Source organism: Schistocerca nitens, chromosome 8, assembly GCF_023898315.1.
Source record: "Schistocerca nitens isolate TAMUIC-IGC-003100 chromosome 8, iqSchNite1.1, whole genome shotgun sequence".
Lineage (NCBI taxonomy): Eukaryota > Metazoa > Arthropoda > Insecta > Orthoptera > Acrididae > Schistocerca > Schistocerca nitens.
This window is the reverse complement of record NC_064621.1, coordinates 35,776,614-35,794,366: the sequence shown is the minus strand read 5'-3', so window position 1 is coordinate 35,794,366 and position 17,753 is coordinate 35,776,614. Positions and strand designations below refer to the sequence as shown.

The 17,753-nt window shown below is 42.8% G+C and overlaps 1 protein-coding gene across 1 annotated transcript in view; it reads right to left on the bottom strand.

Annotated features, from left to right (window-relative positions):
• LOC126198829 (myrosinase 1-like) overlaps positions 1-17,753 on the bottom strand; it is a 113,118-nt gene that overhangs the window by 48,552 nt on the left and 46,813 nt on the right. The window contains exons 5-6 of the mRNA XM_049935402.1: positions 10,948-11,131; positions 802-896 (exon numbers count right to left, since the gene is read on the bottom strand). Of these exons, the coding sequence (XP_049791359.1) occupies positions 802-896; positions 10,948-11,131 (279 nt within the window). The remainder of the gene's footprint in view (positions 1-801; positions 897-10,947; positions 11,132-17,753) is intronic.

The window sequence follows — 17,753 nt, the reverse complement described above, 5'->3', positions numbered from 1 at the left end:
GCTGCATTTGTCGTACGTCCCACATTGATTTCCGCTGTTATTTCGTGCAGTACTGCTTGTCTGTTAGCACTCTAAGCAAACGCTGCTGCTCTCGATCGTTAACTGAAGGGCCACTGCGTTGTCCGTGGTGAGAGGTAATGCCCAAAATTTGGTATTCACTGTGGATTTTGGAATATTGAATTGCCCAACAAGTTCCGGAATAAAATGTGCAATGCGTCTAACTCCAACTGGTATTCCGCGTTCAAAGTCTGTTAATACCCCTCGTGCAGCCTTGATCTCTTCGGAAACCTCTTCATATGAGTCTCCTAAGGACGAATGACACCTCCGCCAATGCGCTGCCCTCTTATGCCCCGAGTACGCGCTACTACCGCCATCTGTATATCACCACACAGCTATCCCATGACTCTTTTCACGTCAGTATACAACAGCTCGAGAAAGACCAGTAGCAGGGTGATACGACTTGTCCTGCTACGAACGGTCTGGTGCAGCAGTTGTCGTTTGCTCGAGGTCAAAAATATGTCTCGGAAACCAACAAATTCTGAGCTCACCTTGATGTAAGATTTTAGTTTTATTTCTATATGATGAATTGACTTTTCCGTTATTATGTGTTCAAATGGAGTAATTGATGTACGACGATTTTTGATGTGTGAGGAAATCATGCAGTGTTGCTAAAACCAAAAAAGAATGGATATTGAGTAGAGCCAACGAATGTTTGTGGCTAGCTACAGTGTGTTACGACCGACGTAAAAGAAGAGCACATTATGGCAGTGAAAGATGAATAATGTAGGAATCCACACTCACGTAGAACTGATTCTTGCGTTCAGCTGCGTCGATGTCGGCTTGAGCGTCCGTGGCGGGTTCATACCACATTACGTTGATTGTGATGCCCACCTTCCCTGAAACACGTAAAACAGCGTTCATCAATCAGCTGCTGAAGTTGTCAAGGAATTCACCTCTACTAAAACCGAACTGGAACATAGCAACAGTACCACGTACGAGAAACTGAGAAAAATAGCAGTATGGCAGTAAAAGTTCTCACACTTAACTCATAAACTAAACTAGGTTAAAAATTAGTATATGTGCACAAAGCAGGAATTATATCAAAATGTTAGAAATAGTCACAGTGAGTTGCAGTAGCCCATTACAAACAGTACCTTAAGCTGCTTCACATTGTCATTAAGGAGACAAAAATTTGTGGTATGCAAACAGAATAGCTAATTTTCAAAGAGTAATTAAAACTATGTGGTCAATCGTGAATTTTGCCAACAGCACAAGGTCGAGGATACGAAGCCAATGTGTAATAAAAAGGTTTTTATTACTAGTTAGTTAGATATATGTATATTATTTAAGTACCACTTTGGGAACGTGGTATGTGAATTAAATAAAAACTTCGTTTCTGAAGGTAATCGTATAACTGTCTTACAAAATGGCTTTCGAAAATGGCTATCTGAGATACACCTCCGCGATTCTGACAAGGGGGAGACGGAGTCCCTAAAGACTGAGGATTATCAGGGATACAGTGACGTCTGCAGCACCATACTGAGTTTACCGCTGTGCTGCATCTGTCAGCCCTGTACTTTGCCACATATCTAATTTTTCCGTTAGGTGTGGTCAGTTTCTTGAACGATTAAAGTACGTAATAGAGAAACTAATTTATAAAACAGCATAAAGGAGTGATACAGACAATTTAGACCTATTTCTATACTATCGGTATTGGCAAAATTTATTGAAAAGGCTGTATAGGAATTGAACATTTACGTTCACATAATTTGCCGTCAAACGTACAGTTTGGTTCAAAAAGTGCTTTAGTAAGTGAAAACGCTATATTCTGTTTTCAGTGCGAGGCACTCTACAGGTGAAATACTTCATCATCTTTGATTTAACAAAGGCGTTTGATTATGTTGACCATAAATATTACTGCAGAAATCGGACCATTATGAAATAAGAGGAGTAGCTTACAATTCGTACCTCTCATACTTTAAGAACAGAAAGAAGGGAGTCATTCTCTGTATTAATGAGAATGGTTATGAGGTGGCGTTCTGAAGGGGACAGTGTAAAGTTGGAGGTTGATCGATGTCAGTTTCTGTTTGTAATGTGGATAATGATGTATTTCTGTTTGTTGATGACACTAGCTTGGTAGTGGAGGATGTTGAGTGCAACACGGGGCAATGTAACAAACAGTACAGTTCAAGACATCAGTTAGTGGCTTGTAGAAAATGAACTGATGCTAAATGACATTAAGATTTTTTTTAAATATCAAATACGCAATTAAACTATTACTGATATTTTGATTATACAGAACTGGGATATGACTAGCGCGTCTGAAGAATCCGTATTCCTAGGCGTTTGGATACATGGTAAGGTGTCTTGTAAAGCCAATGTTGTACATTATCTGTGGTTCGTACCTATCTCAAACGTGGTCAAAGGAAATATTAGGTGTAATCTATCTTGCAGAGGAAACTGTAACTAGAAAGCAGCACATCGGCAGGTAGAAGGGACTGCCATGAATAAATAAGCCGGGGACACACTGTGGCTGGATATTAATATCAGTCTCATCAACAAAATATGTATAAGTATGAAAGGAAGAACTACTTGTTGTTGATGTGCGTTTTCTGACTGGCCTAAAAGCGAACGCATGTGGATCCACAAAGCTTCCCAGAATGACTATAAATTATCTGAATGAACATCAATTACATATATCAGTTTAGTATCACAAAAGAAAACATATTTTACATTTTATGTAATAAACAAATTGTCAAACTGCAATGGCGATACGACTGGGGAATAGCGAACTGAATCTGAACAATCATCATGAACCAATAGATGGGGCTTGTTCACATTTGAATTGTCACGTTACAATAGACATGTGAATTAAAACTTGACTGGTTCCCACTAGTAATGTATCGTAGAATAACTTGCATATGGTAGAGGTATGTACTGTTATTAAGGCAATGTTTTCCGTGGGTAACCACCGCTAATATTGCGGGCGTCACTGTGTTTCTGGAACGAGGAACGTACGAAAACATCCTGCATTAGGACACCCATTCATAGACTCATTCAGAATAGCTACTCTATTATAACACTACGGCATGCAGTGTTGCAGCACGTAGAGAGGGAGGGCGTACCACATCAACGAGAACAGACTTCCAAGTTTACAGAAACTGTTTCCTCTGAGAAAACCAGGATTTTCATCATCTGTTACTATTGTGCATGATAAGTAACTACGAGGAAAGAGGCTGTTATTTCACTATTGGTACTGTGGATGCCAGGGATTGTCGGAGAGGCGTGAGACTCAGCATCAGTGTACTAACAACAAGAAAATCAATTAAAATCCTGATACAGAAGGTATAGTAACTCGCGTGGAACATATAATATGAACGAGTAACGCATGGTTTATGCCTCATATAAAGTGGTTGTATGTTACCCACCAGCCGCACAAAGGCATGTGGATCCAGAATTCTTAAGTTCAGTAACACAAAAATGGCTAAAAAGTGGGAAACTAGCGTGAAGCGCATTGATTCACGATTATTATTCCTCGAAACTGATAAATGGTTTGAAGTTATGACCGTTGTCTAAATGTCCACTTCCTTTGTATAGTCGGTCCGCGTGGCCCCGATGTTCCTCTGCGTAAAGTAGTGATGCTAATAAACTAAAGTACTTCTAAACGTCTGATTTTCGTGTATCTCAAACCTGGAACTTCAACAGAAATATATTCATTAAAAATAAAACCGATTAAACAGCCTAATAACCGGCTAAACTGGAAATCTGAACATCTACATAGCACAAAATCTAAAGTGGAGCATGTCCACGTCTGCCTCATATGATGCCTGGCCCGCCAGTGCTTCCCCATGTGATATCCGCTCCACCTGCCACAAGTTGCTGTTGAGAGAGAAAGCTTGCCGAGCCCTTACCAACTTATAGAAAACATCCTTTGTCTACGTCCCGAACCAGCCGTACAGCTCTCTGGCCACGCAGCACTATTATAGTATTGCCAAACTTGCATTAGCAGACACGCTACTCTTCGCCCAAAGAACAGACTCAAACTCGGTTTAGCATACTTCATTTCCCCGAATAAATAGGCGGTTGAAAGTAGAAATAAACATTTATTCACGCTATCATTCACATTTATTCACTCTATCCTTCGTTGAAACTGGCTTACACTCCGCATGGATAGGAAGAGAAGTAATGCTGAAACACATTGATATACTTCTCCTTCTTCGAGGTCTGCTGCAGACGCTACGAAGTAGCGAGGGCCAGTAATGACGGACATGTTGACTACTATGAAAGAGATCTAATCGAACCCTTTCAAAATGAGAGTCAAGCACGAAATTTAGTCAACCGTACGGCTTTGTATTCTGAGTCAACTCATTTTATTCACAAAGGATTTTTTTCGCTCAGCGAAGGACAGTTCGAGCAATATGCAGCGTAAGTTTGCAAACCTACAACTTCACCTTTTGTGGTCACGCGTCTAGAAAACCTGACAATGGTCTTTCAATGTGTATTTTGTTTAATGCCTTTTGTTTTTAACAATATGTGCTCATTCCCAAGAAATAGCAGCTTTCACTCAGCTACTACTAAGCTGAAGTCCAATCCGCGTTTGGGTCGCACCTCCTTGAATACTTGTGCACAAAGGCGCAGGAGAGGGTGGTGTAAAACCGACTGGGAGGGTCAGAACGACCCCTAGAAGATTTCCCGGTAGCTGCTGCTATCACGCGGCTAAGTTACGAACTAGTGAAGAGGCAGCGATTATGAGCAGTTCGAGCTTAGTTTGGTTCGCGTGTTGGCCGTTGTTCGGATTGTGCGAATTTTTAAAATTCCAAGCAGTTTCTTTTCCGATTTGCGCGAAGTTTGTTCATGGTTATGAGAATTACTACACCATCTTTACCCAGCGATGAAGAACTGAAGAAAAAGTGGCTGAAAAAATTGCCACTGAATTGTCAAAACTAAAGAAGCCTATAGTATGCACAAAACAGTTTATAAAGTATGGAAAAGTAAAAACATTTGTAAGGAGTTATTCAAAACTGAAACTAGATGCAGTGCTATTAATTCCCTAATTTTCCACCATACTTGACAACAGCTGGATCCTCTTGCAGATGCAGAAAGAGAAAATTTCGAAAAAGTGGTGGTAAGAAGCCTGGAAGATGGATAGGCAGTACGAAGCGCAGAATGCTGTTCATAATGTGGAAGACAAACACATATACACTCATGTTCAGAAAAAAACAGAACATCTTGAACTACTAGAGACAGGACGTTCATATTCATAGGACATATACATAGAATGTTGTGCAGAAATGATTAGCATTTGAACCATGTCAACCATCGGGTCCAAGGCCAACATGGATATTGCAGCGCAACACCACCTACCGCCAAAATGTGCCTGCGGCTCTCGTTGTCGCTATAAACCAACGGCAGTGGATCAGTGTGACTGCTCAAATGGTTCAAATTGCTCTGAGCACTATGCGACTTAACTTTTGAGGACATCAGTCGCCTAGAACTTAGAACTAATTAGACCTAACTAACCTAAGGACATCACACACATCCATGCCCGAGGCAGGATTCGAACCTGCGACCGTAGCGGTCGCTCGGCTCCAGACTGTACAATCGCACGGCCACTCCGGCCAGCGTGACTGCTCAAGTCACGCAGGCTGCCCCGATGACGTATGCGCAAACCGTACCATGAAATAAGTGAAAGAGGGTGCCTTATTAGCACGAGAGAATGTGATGCACCCATCCGGGAAATTGCTGCTCGTATGGGACGAAGTGTTCCGCAAGTGCACCAGGTGTTTTTGTTTTGTTTTGTTTTGTTTTTTTTGTTTAGGGCGCTCAACTGCTAAGGCCATTAGCGCCCACTCACAAACGTTAGTGCACTAACAGCGTAGAAAAACGCAAGGGGGCAACATCAGAAACTACTTACAAAGACGCAGAGAAACAAAATAAAAGAGTTCGATCTCTTTGGACAAATCCACCAATGTAATAAAACGAAGGACACGAGCAGCTGCTCGAGCGTCATCAGCTAAAAGTTCCTGTAAGGTAGACGGCAGACACAGGACAACACGAGAGTGAATAAAACGGGGACAGGACAATAAAACATGGCGCACCGTCAATGGATGACCACAGGGGCACTGAGGGGCAGGGTCACCGGACTACAGGTAGCGGTGGCTAAATCGGCAATGCCCAATCCGCAACCTGGCCAAAATGACCTCCTCTCGCCGGGAATGGTTCACGGAAGGCTGTGGAACATGAAGAGACTGATCAGATCGCATCGCCAGACCCCCCCCCCCCCCCCCAAAAAAAAAAAGGTTCGACACCTCATCCAAATGGCATTGCGGGACAGATTTACGTCCTCCTCGCCTGTGGCGCAACAGTGGAACAGTGGAACACGTCATACACTATGAGGGGTGCCTCTTATGGCAAGGGTCTACGTGCGCGTCTTCCACTTGTCCACCTACCTTTGACGAATGTTCAGAAACTTCTAGACAGAAATGGTGTATGGATCGATGACAATAATGGTAATAATAGATAGTGTTTCTGGACGAATCCACGTTCATTTTGTTTCAAATTAGTGGCCGCATTTTGGTTCGATGCAGACAGGGGCTGTGGCATCACTGTGACTGTATTCGCACAAGGCGTAGAGCGCCAACTCAAGGCCTTGTGGTATGTGGTGCTACTGGGTACAACCACAAATTACAGTGTGACCAGTGTGAACTACATGAGTAACATCCTGCCACCCGTAGCCACGCCCTTTCTGCACAACACTCCAGACGCCATTTTTCAGCAAGGCAATGCACGACCACATGTTGCTGCGCAAACACATGACTTTTTTATGTCAGAGGATATCAGCCTTTTGCCCTGGCCCTCCAGATCACCAGACTTGTCGCAAATGGAAAATGTGTGGGATATTGTGAAATGACGGGTGCAATATTGTGACCCAGTTCCAACCACTGCAGATGAACTTTGGAACCAGGCAACTGCAGCGAGGATGTGCATACCACAGGACGCCATTCGCACCTTATATGCGTCGCTGCCATCACGCACAGAACAAGTTATCAGGGCGCATGGCAGATTCTGTGCCCTCTAGGCAACAGGACACATGCTGAACTGAGGTGACTGAAATGCTAGTTATTTCTGCAGAACATACCAACCTACATCTCCTGTGAATATGATCCTCCTATCTCTAGTCATTCAAGGTGTTCTGTTTTCTCTCAACATGAGTGTACTTTTCGAGTGCTGTCCATTTCAACAAGAAACAATGGTGCTGTGTTTAGAGTGAACAAAACATACTGCTGCGTTTTATTGATAAGAGAGGTGAAATACCCAGCATTACTGGATCTGTAACTGTTATGACCAATTTGAGTGTCCTGATTACCCTAAAAAAGAATCTTGTGATTCAGCACGCAGCGAATATGTTGGAAGACAATCTTTCAGGGCACAAATCGAGTTTTTAATTAAAAACGTCGACAGTCGCAGGATGATTTGGACCAAGAGCTGCGGGCTCTTTGGACTTGATATACAGAAAACAAAGTGGCTCACTAGCAAAATATAATCATTTGCTGTAATTTAAGATCCTGTTCCCTTGTAACATTCAGAAACAAAATGTTAATCTAGCACTGAAAGTTTTTGATAAAAGGAAGTAGCTGTTTTAAGTTCTTAACTTCTAAGGACACAGACTTTTCAGGGTCGGAACATCACTCATACAAATAATTTGAGACTGGTGGCACACAGTGGATGTTGAAGGTGCATATGAAGGTGAAAGATTCAACAATCAGTACAGGCAACCTATTAGGATAAATAGCTTCTTACAATCATTCTTAAAAACGGTTGAAAAAATCTTTAAGCCCTCCGACTTTTCACTCATTAATGAATACCCTTGATGCGTTTTAGCCTTGATTCCATATGTATCTGTACATTACAAAACAGATTAAATATTTATGAGCAAGTTTCTGAATGACAATCTGGAAGATAGATTTACTTGTTATTGTCAGCTCAGTAAGGCAAATTACTATCTAAGTTATGTCCAAATACCTGAGAGTGAGAAAAGAATTAAGATTCGAAGCTATGGCTCTGCTTAATTCTTTGAATAAAATAATACAATTGATAACTCTCCTTACTTGTTCCGACACAAATGATAACTGTGCAACTGTTGACAAATATTCCGTGGTGTTAAGGGAGAATTTCAAACTATCAAAGGTACCAGACAGTTTTCTGCATTTACTGATGGGAGATATATGATTATGCTGCAAAGAAGGTACTTCTTCTTAAAAACTGAGAGATTTGCACCTCTTGTGTGCAATCTGATAAGGAGGTTGAATTATCTATCCCAAATGACTTCGTTGCAGAATGGACCCTGGAAGGTTGACAGTTCCCATTGACAATGTTATTGTGGTGATCACTACTGCTTGGTTAATGTTGAAACATACTGTATGTTGGATGTGTATTCAAGTACTATCATTAGTGATTTAAATCATCGTTCTGTTTTGCGTAAAATGTGTAGTCTAAAGATGGAGACCTGTGATATTGTTGAGGGTGATACCTGTAAATGCCAGAGAACTTTGGACGACCTATTGCAAAACATCAATTCCCAATCATGCAAGGTAGTGATAAATAATTTGACTAAGAATATCAGTGACACTGTCGCCAGCAAACTTAAGCGGCAGCCAGTTAAAAATACTGAGGACAACACAGAATATTTTGTAAATAAATATCTAAATGCTATATTTTCTGCATATTTTACTGCAGTTTTGTGTAAATACATGCGTAAATGCTATATTTTTCAGTCATTCCATCCCACTTCCCATTTATGAAAATTTCGGAGAATCTTAGACACAGAAGAGAAAATTTCAGTTTTAAGTTTGTGCGTGTGTGTGTGTATGTATGTGCGTGTGTGTGTGGGTGGGTGGGTGGGTAGGTGGGTTGGGGTGTGTGTGTGTGTGTGTGTGTGCTGTAAGGGTTTTTTTTTTTTTGTAGTTACAAATAATGAAACAGTACCAACATTTGTTTCAGTGAGGACACAGATTTCAGTTACTTCACAGTTAAAGCAGTTAATGAAACCGCTGTGCTTTTTGCTCAGAGAGTAAATAATAATTAACAAACAGTTATGTCATTTATACTTTCTTTAGAGCAGGGGTTCCCAACAAAATTTTGTCGAGGACCCCCTTATCGAGCATGATTGGTACCTTGTCATATCACAGTATCAAGTGCCTAAAAAAGCCAAATTAAAAGTCGTTTTATATGTTTTCTATTTTTGGTACTTACAATGGAACCTCCCCATCGCACCCCCCTCAGATTTAGTTATAAGTTGGCACAGTGGATAGGCACTGAAAAACTGAACACAGATCAATTGAGAAAACAGGAAGAAGTTGTGTGGAACTGTGACAAAATAAGCAAAATATACAAACTGAGTAGTTCATGGGGCGATAGGCGACATCAAGGACTCTAAGAACACAGGAGCGCTGTGGTCTCGTGGTAACGTGAGCAGCTGCGGAACGAGAGGTCGTTGGTTCAAATCCTCCATCGAGTGAAAAGTTTAATTTTTTTATTTTCAGTTCATGTGACAAACTATTGTGTTTTCATCACTTTTTTGGGAGTGATTATCACATCCACAAGAAAACCTAAATCGGGCAAGGTAGAAGAATCTTTTTACCCATTCGGCAAGTGTAAAAGTTAGGTGGGTCGACAACATAATCCTGTCATGTGACGCACATGCCGTTACCAGTGTCGTATAGAATATATCAGATGTGTTTTCCTGTGGAGGAATCGGTTGACATATGACCTTGCGATCAAATGTTTTCGGTTCCCATTGGAGAGGCACGTCCTTTCGTCTACTAATCGCACGGTTTTGCGATGCGGTCGCAAGACACAGACACTAAACTTATTACAGTGAACAGAGACGTCAATGAAGGAACGGACAGATAATAACGATGTAAAAATAAAGAAAGTAAAATTCTCACTGGAGGGAAGACTTGAACCAAGGACCTTTCGTTCTGCAGCTGCTCACGCTACCACGAGACCACGGCGCTCCTGAGCTCACAGTGTCCATGATGTTGCCTATGTGGCCCATGGACTACTCAGTTTGTATATTTTGCTTATTTTTTCACAGTTCCACGCAACTTCTTCCTGTTTTCTCAATTGATCTGTGTTCAGTTTATCAAGGCCTATCCACTGTGCCAACTTATAACTAAGTCTGAGGGGGGTGCGATGGGGAGGTTCCCTTGTTAGAAAAAATATTGACATAGTCATTATTGAAAAAATGTTGAGCTTAAAACGTTTTCAATTTAGCCGTCGTTGTTATTGTTAAATTTTTGATTATTACTTAAAATCTTTGTCTTCAAATCTGGCTGTTTAGTATAACAAACTCCTTAAAAAAATAAAAATTGAGTATGAACTGAAAATGACAGGAAAAAAATTAAAACTGAGTGTATTGGTCTGTCAAGTGTACTACACTTGAGATTGCATTGAGTAGACATGTGTGAAAAATAAGAAAACACTAATTTCATGCAAGGTGTGCTAGTGTCAGTTGGCTCTAGGAAGACGCTATACGCAGAAGTTAGCGTTCGCAAAAGCTCTGATCACGTAGGAAGCAGCCAAAACAAAAAAATCTCTTATCATACGAAATAATTTAACATATTTTTTATTCTAATAGCATCTTGCGGACCTCTCTGGCATAGCTCGCGGACCGCTGTTGGGAACCACTGGTTTAGAGCAACATGAGAGGCGAGTGTGCGACGTTGTGCACAGCTCTGGCCACGAACCGCCAGCGGGCGTCGTCAAGCCGCAACTCTGCTTGCGGCTGATGGAGCTACTTTGCTGACGTCACCAGTGTGCGCGCCAGACCAGCGTTTCTAGTCGGCCGTGAGGCCCATTTTCACTTCGTCCTCAGTCGCGGAGTGACCCTGCTGCCGCTCCGGGAAGAGCACACTTAGACGTGGAGTGGAGGAAACGGTTGCCTACCTTGCTGGGTGGCGCGGTACTGCTCGTCGTAGAGGCGGTAGGCGGCGGCGTGCGCCTTGAGCAACGTGTAGGCGGCCATGTAGTCGCCCACGCCCGAGGAGTTGATGGCCGGCGCTATGGCGGTGTTGCCCGAGTAGCCGGCCACGAAACTGGCCGGCTCGTTGAACGTCTGCCACCACTTCACCTGCAACCAGCAGCACGGTGTGTCGCGTGAGGTCTGGAGATCGTGCGCTCTTAATCACTGCTACTTTATTATCCACGTTCTTTCTTCGGAGGATCTACCAGTGTATACACGGCGTTTCCTGCTTGTTTCTCAGCTCTCTGCAAACGTATGGTGACGCATAAGGGACGATCGAAAAGTTTCTGTCACAGGGCGTTGCTGCAGCGTATACGCTGTAAGTAGGCTGTTTAGTTTTTTATATTGGTAACGCCAGGTAGCGCTCTGTATGAAAATCACTGGCTGTGCTGTGTGCAGTCTGTGGCTGGTTTGCATTGTTGGAATATTCTAGTGTTGGGCAGTTGGATGTGAACAGCGCGTAGCGTTGCGCAGTTGGAGGTGAGCCGCCAGCAGTGGTGGATGTGGGGAGAGAGATGTCGGAGTTTTGAGAGCGGATGATCTGGACGTGTGTCCGCCGTAAAGAGTAAATTTGTAAGACTGGATGTCATGAACTGATATATATATATATATATATAGTACGACTTTTAAACACTATTAAGGTAAATACATTGTTTGTTCTCTATCAAAATCTTTCATTTGCTAACTATGCCTATTAGTAGTTAGTGACTTCAGTATTTAGAATTTTTTATTTAGCTGGCAGTAGTGGCGCTCGCTGTATTACAGTAGTTAGAGTAACGAAGATTTTTTTGAGGTAAGTGATTCATGAAAGGTATAGGTTATTGTTAGTCAGGACCATTCTTTTGTAGAGATTATTGAAAGCCAGATTGCGTTGCGCTAAAAATATTGTGTGTCAGTTTAGTGTTGATCAGAATAAGTAGAGAGCGAAATGTCTAAGTCCGTTCAGTTCTGCTCAGCTGTTTGAAAATCAAATAACGTAAGAGGTTTACCAGCACAAGCATTTATAAGTTTTTCTAAGGGGACGTTTCAACGCAACGTAACCCAGATGCAAGTATGTATACACTAACGTGCAGGCAATGGACTGGTGTGTTTCAAATGGCGCTGAGCACTATGGGACTTAATATCTGAGGTCATGAGTCCCCTTGAACTTAGAACTCCTTAAACCTAACTAACCTAAGGACATCACACACATCCATGCCCCAGGCAGGATTCGAACCTGCGACCGTAGCGGTCACGCGGTTCCAGACTGAAGCGCCTAGAACCGCACGGCCACACCGGCCTGCGACTGGTGCGGCATTCGCGGCTTTTGATGTGCGCACGGTAAATGGGGAAGCGTCAACTATGGCAACGTTATTACCAAATACATCCAAATAGGGCCAACATGCTGTTATTACTTTCTTGGCTGCCAAAGGACAAGCACTGATAGACATCCTTCACAAAGTGAAGAATGTGTATGGAGCAGCATGTCTATCGATAACCAGTCTGGGAAAACTGCGACGAGCGGTGCTGCTGCTTCATAATAACGCCCTCACCGTATCGCAGGTGTCGGAACGTAGAAGCTGCGTCCAAACAAGTGGGACACACCAGTGCATCCGGCCGATAATCCTCATCTCGCCCTGCAGTCCCTTAAGAAAAGCCTTCACGTGTCGTCAAGTTCTGTCAGACGAGGATGTGCAGTAGGCAGTTACGAACTTCTTCACACCGTAGAGCCGGCCGGGGTGGCCGAGCGGTTCTAGGCAATACAGTCTGGAACCGCACGACCGCTACGGTCGCAGGTTCGAATCCTGCCTCGGGCATGGATGTGTGTGATGTTCTTAGGTTAGTTAGGTTTAAGTAGTTATAAGTTCTGGGGGACTGATGACCTCGGAAGTTAAGTCCCATAGTGCTCAGAACCACTTTTTTTCACACCGTAGAACACAGTGTCTTACGAAACGGGTATCTTCAACCTGGTGCGTAGGTGGGTTGATTGCCTCAGTATTCACGGCGATTTTGCCTGATTGGCATACCGATTCTCCACTGGGAATTACCAGTATCAAAGTTAAGGCTTCAGTACTGTTTATACCACATAACGTTTTAACATGTACTCGAGCTACTCATTCCATCACATCTCTTTTATTTACGTGTCTTCGACCGGCCAGTCTCACTCTCCTTGTCGACGTCGACCGGATCAATTCTAATTGCGGTACACACGTGAATTTTATACTATTATAAGTTTTCTGAGAGCTGACATTTTATTAGTGACACACCTTACCCCTAGATCTTTGCTTTATCGTTGAGGAATACAGTCATCAGTCTAGCGACATGAAATGGGCTCGCCATTGGTGTACTGTTTCACGTTAGCCTGCCTATCCTCTGAATGGATGTAGCCTCATAGTGGTGTAGGGTCGTTCACAATTTGATCCCGACCAAGGAACGCCTTCATCGCACTGGTCGTAGTCCGACTGATCTTTGCGACGCTTGTCATCTACCTGATACGTTACGTCACACACTCGTCTCTTGTGGACGAGAACACGCACCGGATTCGCAGATAACTGGCTTCTCTTACCCGGTCAGCTGAAAGTGCTTTCTCGGTTGAACTTGTCTGTCCGGACTTCCCCATTTTCCATCCGGCGAAGAGTAATTCGATCGTATGGCTACTCGGACACCAGACCCACTACGTAATCGGGTGTGAGAACGATAAAAATACCCGTGCTTTTCAACAATAAATGGTCAACGCCCATTGGCTTGCACGTTATTGTGCTGTATTTGCAAATACAAGCGTTGGAATTTTAATAGTTTCAACTATTTATTTACAGCTCGTACAAAGTAGATACGTGTTTTAAAGTATTACTGACCTTCCTGAGTAGCCACCAGCATTGTTTTTAACCCGTTGACAGCGATGTGGAAGTCGTAGGATACTCTTAGCAGTGCCAGTTGTGTTGACTGTTCGAGCGGAGCGGTTTATTGTCTGACGAATTTGTAGCAGTTCTGAAGCGAATGCCGTGAAGAGTTTCCTTCAGTTTAGAAATCGAGTTGAACTCACGAGGGCTTAAGTCAGGGGAGTGCAGTACGTGGTATAGCACTTAGCAGCCCAATGAGTCAAACAAACCAGTGACAGGAAACTTCCTGGCAGATTAAAACTGTGTGCCCGACCGAGACTCGAATTCGGGACCTTTGCCTTTCGCGGGCAAGTGCTCTACCATCTGAGCTACCGAAGCACGACTCACGCCCTGTCCTCACAGCTTCACTTCTGCCAGTACCTCGTCTCCTACCTTCCCGCGAAAGGTAAAGATCGCGAATTCGAGTCTCGGTCGGGCACACAGTTTTAATCTGCCAGGAAGTTTCATATCAGCGCACACTCCGCTGCAGAGTGAAAATCTCATTCTGAAACCAGTGACAGCTTGCACTGTACGTTCTTGAGCATTGCACATCAAAATGATGGTCAGGTTCTGCAGAAACTGTCACCACTTCTGTCTGTAAGCTGGTGGTAGGTTGTGTTCCAAAAATGAACAGCATAGAGACAGATGTGATGACACTTTCTACAGGACCTGACCATCATTTTGCAGGACAATGCTCAAGCACGTACAGTGCAAGCTGTTACTGGTTTGTTTGACTGATAGGGCTGCTAAGTCCTATACCAACTACTGCACTCCCCTGACTTAAGCCCTTGTGAGTTCAACTCGATTTCTAAACTGAAGGAAACACTTCACGGCATTCGCTTCAGAACTGATACAAATTCGTCGGGCAATAGACCGCCCCGCTCGAACTGTCAACACAACTGGCACTGCTACGAGTATCCTACGACTTCCACATCGCTAGCAGCGGGTTATACACAATGCTGGTGACTACTATGAAGGTCAGTAAAACTTTGAAACACGTATCTATTTTGTACGAGCTGGAAATAAATAGTTGAAACTATTAAAGTTCCAACCCTCGCATACATCAGCTTGCCTTTAACCGTCAAGTTACTGGTTAGTTTTTTTTGTTCGTTTTTTTTTGTTCTTTTTCCGTTTGTTCTGGAGCCTTGTTTCACTGTGTTCTTCCAATTTTTCTTCTTTTTTTTCTGTCCCGGAATTGTAGATTTTACATCAGTAGAGTTTTATTTTCAAAAAAAAATTGAAAAGTAATAAAACAAAAAACAAATGGCCTCGCAGTCAGTAAAGCATTTGCCCCCGAGAAGCAAAAGGTTCGGTGTTCAAGACCCGATCCGGCAAACAGTTTCAGTCTACCAGGAAGTTTCGAATCAGCGCACACTTCGCTGCGCAGTGAAAGTTCATACTGTACTATAACTGCTTACATCGATTATAGAGATAACCAAACTTGCATTTCTAAGCTGACTGTTCGGATACGTTTTAATGAATTAGACAGTCAACCATTACTTGTGTAGCACGAAATAAAGGTTTGTAAAAATCTTAAGCACTTTAACCACCCTACGATACACACCGACGGCAAAAAATTGCAGCACCAAGAGGGAGTGCGACATAACGAAAGTTGACAGGCGACTTTCTAAATCTGAAAGATGATGTCTATTCAAATTTCGCGTCAGTCTGATCAGTGTGGCGCTAGTAGCGCCACTGTGATGATGCAGATCAGGTTTGCTTTAAATACACACTGTAACGGTCGTGAGCGTTACTTACATTTGAGAATGGACGTGATGAGTTGGTTAGTCAAGAATGCCTTTAAGACGACAGAGATGCCATTATTAAAACCTCACTGAGTTTGAAGGAGGCCGTGTAATGAGGCTATTGTCGTGGTGAACTGTTGGCCTTTAAGGCAACAAAAACACAATTATTAGATCCTGAATGAGTTTGGACGAGGTCGTGTAATAGGGCTACGAGAAACTGGACGTTCCTTCTGCGATATTGCAGAAAGTCTTGGCAGCACTATAGCCACTGTACATAATAGCTGGCAGCGGTGTTCAGGGATGGACTTCTCCGACCCAGAAGGTGTGTAGCGTGCATTCCACTGACGCCGAACCACCACCATTTGCGACTTCAGTGGTGTCGGGTGAGAGCTCACTGGAGGGGAGGGTGGAGGTCTGTTGTGTTTTCTAGTGAGAGCTGGTTCTGCCTCGGTGCCAGGGAAGGCCGCGTGTTGGTTAGGTGGAGGCCAGTTGAGGGCTTGGAACCAGCCTGTCTGCGTGCTGGACACACTGGACCCACACCTGGAGCTATGCTCTGGAATGCGATTTCGTATGACAGCAGGAGCACTCTTGCGATTTCCTACGCACCTTCACTGTAAATTTGTGCGTCAGGCTGGTGATCCGACTTGTTTTGCTGCTATTCGTGAACAGCATTCCAGGAGCTGTTTTCCAAGAGGATAACGCAACCCCACATACAGCTGTTGCAACCCAACATGCTCTGCAGAGTATCGACATGTTACTATGGCCTGCTCGATCATAAGATATGTTTCCAATCGAGGGTATATGGGACGCCATTGGACAACCACTCCAGCGTCATCCACAACCAGAATAAACCGTCTCTGTATTGACCAACCTAATGCAACAGACATGAAGCTGTATGCCACAAACTGTCATCCGACGCTTTTAAAAGACAATGGATGCACGTTTCCACGCTTTTGTTCATCATTCTAGAGGTTAAACCGGCTATTAATGTACAAGCACTTCACGTTTGTAATGTCTTATCTCGCACTTACATTAACCCATTATATTCCATGGTATGATTTATCATACGCTTGCTCTTCTCACGCATATTTGTTTTCAGAAGCTCTTTGTCAACAACTGAAATATTTCTTTTGTGTTTTATTGCTGGTATGAAAGTCCATTGTTGAAACTGACAGTAGGAGCGGAGATCATGATTGTTTATTTCCTAGTGGAAAGCGTTTGTTCTAGTGCTATTGACTCTGCTGCTTCTCGTCATGGACAGGAAGTAAGTAATTATAAAATTATGATGTGCAGTTTCATAATTTCTCTCATGTTATTACAGATTAGTAATTTGAATACTTAAATACAGTATATAAGCACAAATTGGAAAATAGTATTTTATCTGATTCGTTGTGGTACTGGCTTATATCTTTACATATGAAATATATTGTGGGCAGTAAGGCGTCATTTTCTCGCAGTTGGTCCGATTCATTTAAGATGTAATGTATCCTGTGATCCTACACTTGATATAATAGAACATCTCTGCACATCAAACTCGACTCCAGTAAGTCTTTTTCGTAAAGTTTTTGATGTTGATTTGGTTGAAATTCTGACGAGAGAGACAGTAAAATATGCTGCTCAAAAGGGACACAACATACAAATAAGTCATGATGACATCTACAAATACATCGCTATTTTGCTGTTATCTGGATATTGTAAGATCATGCATAGACGTATGTACTGGGAGATCAGACCTGGCACAAACAATGTCCTTGATCGGATTCTATCTCCAGAAATACTTTGGCAAAATTCATAGCGTCTTCCATGTCAGTGATAATGACACCATTGAAAAAGAAGATAAAGTTTATAAGGTTTGGCCATTAACTTTACATCTAAATAAGAAATTTCAAGATACCACAGAACCTCTAGTATCAAACATCTCCTTGGATGAGGCCATGGAGCCTTATTATGGCCACCACTTTGTGAAACGGCTGATAAGAGACACGCCAATTCGCTATGGTTTCAAATGGTGGTGTTTAGCTACATCTAATTGATATCTCATCAAATTTGTCATTAGTCCTTTATTATTGTAATGTCTTAGTTTATTAATGTAATGCAGTACAGGTATTTTGTTGATTCCACTATATG